The sequence below is a fragment of the Metopolophium dirhodum genome, chromosome 4 (assembly GCF_019925205.1).
Source record: "Metopolophium dirhodum isolate CAU chromosome 4, ASM1992520v1, whole genome shotgun sequence".
NCBI classification, from domain to species: Eukaryota; Metazoa; Arthropoda; class Insecta; order Hemiptera; family Aphididae; genus Metopolophium; species Metopolophium dirhodum.
Genome location: NC_083563.1, coordinates 23,897,126 through 23,902,068, shown reverse-complemented (window position 1 = coordinate 23,902,068; position 4,943 = coordinate 23,897,126). Strand labels below are relative to the sequence as shown.

The 4,943-nt window shown below is 26.4% G+C and overlaps 1 protein-coding gene across 1 annotated transcript; it reads right to left on the bottom strand.

Moving 5' to 3' along the window:
* Positions 1-2,700: 2,700 nt before the first annotated feature.
* On the bottom strand, positions 2,701-4,681 carry LOC132943698 (uncharacterized). Its single transcript, XM_061012751.1, has one exon. The coding sequence runs from the start codon at positions 3,977-3,979 to the stop codon at positions 3,161-3,163; it is 819 nt and encodes a 272-aa protein (XP_060868734.1). The 5' UTR covers positions 3,980-4,681; the 3' UTR covers positions 2,701-3,160.
* Between the last annotated feature and the right edge of the window lie 262 nt (positions 4,682-4,943).

The following is a 4,943-nucleotide window of genomic DNA, read 5'->3' as shown; positions in this document are numbered from 1 at the left end:
TCAGTCCTCTTTCAGATCTCTCGAAGTCCCGAAACGTGATAACAGCAATTATTCGATTTTCGTGAGATCAGTTGCACCAACGTTGAAACCCAAAATCCCATCAAGACGTTTGTATGGTCCACAGAATCTATATAGTAGTTAGTATATCTAGGTATATTCTGTGGTATGGTGCATGATGTTGATATTCTGTGATGTAACCACGATTAAAGATTTTATTATCGTGGATATAACTATATAACTATAAATATATAACTAAACAGTCTGTTATATCATGGTAATATGCTTAGATCACATACTATACTTGTAATATGGTAAGGCCTGTTATAGTACGATATTATAATGTATGTAATATAATATGTGGTGTGCTGTGTGCAGTCCATATAATATTAATATGTTTTGTCGTATAATATATTATACTATATTATAGTATAATATTAATATACTTTAGTTGGACAATCAGTAACTATAAACTCTAGATGTGTTCCCAGTTCCCACCATATATATATTATGAACATATCATATTCATATAGATTATAGAATATAGATGATTAATTAGTAATTACATATAGGTACCAACCATAAATTAGAAAGAAAAATATTTAGTAATTAGCAATTAATAATTAATATGTTAGTAACAAATTGAAACAATAAAAAGTAATGGCTAATAATTATTGTTCAATAAAAATGATAGATAATAAATATAACTACAATAGTCCAATTTTCTATGATAGTTCTCATAATTTTTGTTCTATACTAGTTAAGAACATCCATAAATTGTTATTAATCTATCAACATAAATGTTTTTAATTTATTTATGTAAGTACTCCATAGGAACCATATTCATAGTTTATACTGTTATATGAAGACATTAGAAACTATGATTATTTCATACATTTTCATATATTAGTATATTATACATAGGTAGTAGGTATAGGTACCTATTTTGTAATTTGTATAAAAATTTGCGTAATTATAATAATATATTGTAATCTTAAAATATATTAGGTATACAATAATGTTACTTGAATAATTATACAATTTATTCATAAAAACATAAAACAGTTTGTGATCATGAATGAGTAATTACAGAATAACAATAGGTACCTATTATTCATAATATTATCTATTTTTCTATTAATTGATTTTACAATGATGTGTATTTTTTTATTTTATTTTTGTATCTGTCGTCATTTTTTGGGGCAGTAAAACTGATTCGATTTTCTTCAACAGTATCTTGTTCGATAGGAAAGTGAATTTAGTTGGGCCAGTTGGGGCATTCAGTAGGTCAAAATTTAAAATTTTCACGATAAAATCTTTAAAATATTTTGACTTGTTTTGAGCTGTTTACGGACATTTTCAATTTTCAATTTTTTTTTAGTTTTTTTTCTATAAATACCAATAAAAAAATGTATTCGTTGGGTAAAAATCGTTAAAATTTAATACAAGACTCCTGATATATTGTTAAAATAGCAGTTGAAAAATATTAGAAATAAATTTTATTATAAATAGGGCAGTGAAGTTGTTGCATTTGCATGTTTTTTATAAATGCTTTTATTTATTGCTGAGTGCGAGATTAAAATATGTTTCATTAAACTCTTAATTTAAACAAAAAAAAAGTATATTGCAATAAATCCAATTTTGGCGACTTTTTTAATTTTACTGCAATTTTAACTATTTTTCATAATTTTCGTTTACATTTAAGATTATATAACTTAAGCAAGTAAAGGTAGCAGTGCACAAACTTCTATATTTGTTGTAATACTTATTATTTTATTAATATTTCTATAGAGCAATTATCGCATTAGGGTCGCTAAGAAAACTTAAAAAAATCATTTTTTCTGTAATGCAATAATGTAAGCAATATTCATATTTAATTTTTATTATTATTATTTATTAATATGTTTGATTTTATTGATTATAATTAAATTTCTTCAATGCAATTTTTAAATTTATAAGTGCAATTTTAAATTTATTTTAATGCAATAATGCAATAACTTCACTGTCCTAATTATAAGCATTTAACGATCATAATTTGACAAAATTTATCAAATTTAAAATTTAAAATTGATTTTGTAGTTAAAAATGTATACAATGTTCAATTTTTGTAGCTAAGGCTTGATAAATCCACATAGGTATATAGGTAAATAAATTATTTTATTCGCAATAATATCATCAAATATATACTTAGTTTATATCATAATTCATAGGCTGACTGACCGTCTGGCGTCTTCGCTCAGAATCGTTATTCGTATACAATGATGTTATATCATTGAAATTTGAATTCAAATTTAACACCATCGATTACAGTGACCCACTTGTAACCTACTGTACAGCAGAGCGACACCCACTTGCCCACCTTTTTTAACTATCATTTTAGGTTTTAGTGGTGCCCAGTGGATCTGCTATTCCTATAGCAGATTATACTGCTAAAGACGCAATTAATCAGTCTTGCATATAAGATCATTTTCAAGTTATTATAATTAGAAATATAAATATTGTTTTTTAATTTTACAAAACTGCTATAGGTAAGTATTCTTTAAATTTTAAATCACAATAAAATACAATAACCAAGTAGGTACCTATATTGGAATAGGTTTAGGGTGCTTTATATTTTTTGTTCTCACCAATAACAATAAACAGCTATCGTTCTGTATTTTATTATATTGGAATATTAAATGATGGGAAAACAATTCTGAAGAGTTAAAAATGACAAAATTATCATACATTTATTAATCGAAACACAGTGTTAATATTCTGCGTAGGCATTTAAATAAAATACAATATGATTATATGAAGATAATATTTGAATAGACGATTATGTACATTATTTTATCATGGTAAAAAAAGATTCACAAATTACATAAATATAACATTCCTACTAATACATTTAACTATAACATACAAATGTAAAAAGATATATCATATTTCAATATTTGCATTTAGGTACAATGCAAATTACAATATGATAACATTTTGAATTCAGATGAGTATAGGTATAATATAATAGATATAATAATTGGTATAAGTTACTCGGTATTATTATTTATTTAATTACTTAATAATAATATATAAATATATAATGTGTGGTTATCTTTATTAAAGGTCATTAAACCTATTACGAAAAATATATTCACTATATGAATCATAAACAATTTTTTTTTTAATAGTAAGAACAGCAATAGCACCAATCACCAATACAAAGTGTATTAGCATGCACAGAATGAAAATGATTCCTGCATCTCTTATCACGATCTCCAACTACTGGCCAACACTCGGTCCTTCTACATCCATCCATGCAATTTATAGGTTTTGTAGAACTTTCTGGATGTGTCGAATTCTCTGCAGGATGTGTAGTACTCTCGGTCAAAGACCTTTTACTTTTTGGGTGGATTTCTAGATCTATTGTTTCACAGGGTGTGTTTGGTGGTGAATTTATCATACTCACAGATCCTAGGATATTTTCATTTTCGTCCATGTACATTGCGTTTATGCGTGTTGGCCGCACATCAGTCACGTTATATGTGTATTCAAGTTCAGCTACATATGTTATTCGCGAGTGTTCAGTAAGTAATTCAGCAAGTTGTTGCTCGACACTAATGTTAAGTAGCTTCGACTTACAATTATGGTTAAGTGAAAATACATTCAGAGAATCATTTGATCCTCCTAGGGAATGCGCTATTATGTGTTCCTTATAATCTCCTCCGGTTTGGACATGTATATCGTTATCGTTATTTATTGTCTTGTTCCGTAAGGTGTATATTTCTGGCGTAATTTCCACGCAAACATATCTTGTCCTACCATTAGAATCTATTAGAAATTCGTTTTCGACTTTAAAATGGATGAGCGCATTTGATATAGGTAAACTAACTCTTGATAATCTTGGTATTGTTGAATATGGAACAGATTTAGGACATTCATAAGCCAAACCACAATATACTTCCAAACAAGTAATTAATAGAATAATTTTAAACTGAAACATGTTTAGGTATATAGGTAACTTATTCACTACTATAGATTATAACAGCTAAGCCTAAATTATTTTACAATACAATAATTCTAGAAAATTGTGGGGAAGTTATCAAATTGTAATTGCTTAAAGTAATATTGATGCTATTTACCTAGTTTAGAATTTAAATAAGAATTTAAAATTTATTTTCACTTGTTATTTTTAATCTTAAATGTATTTCTAGTTAATATCTACACAGTTAAAAATTAACAGAAATTATACAGAATTACAATAAAATATATACAATTTAAATACCAAAATATCAATTATGAGCTTGCCTTGATTTGTTGCATTTTATAGACGGTAGGTTATTGAACTGAAATTTGAGTGATATACAATCTGCATGGTATTGTATAATGTGATCAAGTTGATTACAAAATTAAAAAAGATTTTGAAATGTTTGATTTTGTCTTCATTTAAAGTAGTTTTTGGAATCTTATATCCCAGCTTCAGATTACAGTTTTGAGAAGTAGGCCGAGTACAGGAAAATAAAACTATAGGTACAGAGCACGTAAATTTATAAGATGTAATAATTAAACACTTATTGAATTATTATAAATTTATTAAACACGCACTTGGTCTAATAGAAAAAGTACAACTGTCAAAGAATATGATATGCTACGCCGAATATATCAATTCTCTGCAAATTGTTGAGATTGATGTGTTTGTTTCATAATGACATAATGGCCCATATTTATAATAAATATAATATTTGTACATAAAAAATAGATTAAGTATTAATGTGACCAGCTATTATGGTTTGGTTTTTTTTTTTTATACAACAATAGTAATTAATTTGTGATAAGGTATTATGGGAGACGTTAGTGCCTAACAAGATAAACTGCATTATTAATTTAAAAGATAACCCAGTTTTGTTCAATTTCGATCATTAACATTATATTATACGGGATGATCCGTTTAAACCGAATGACAGCAT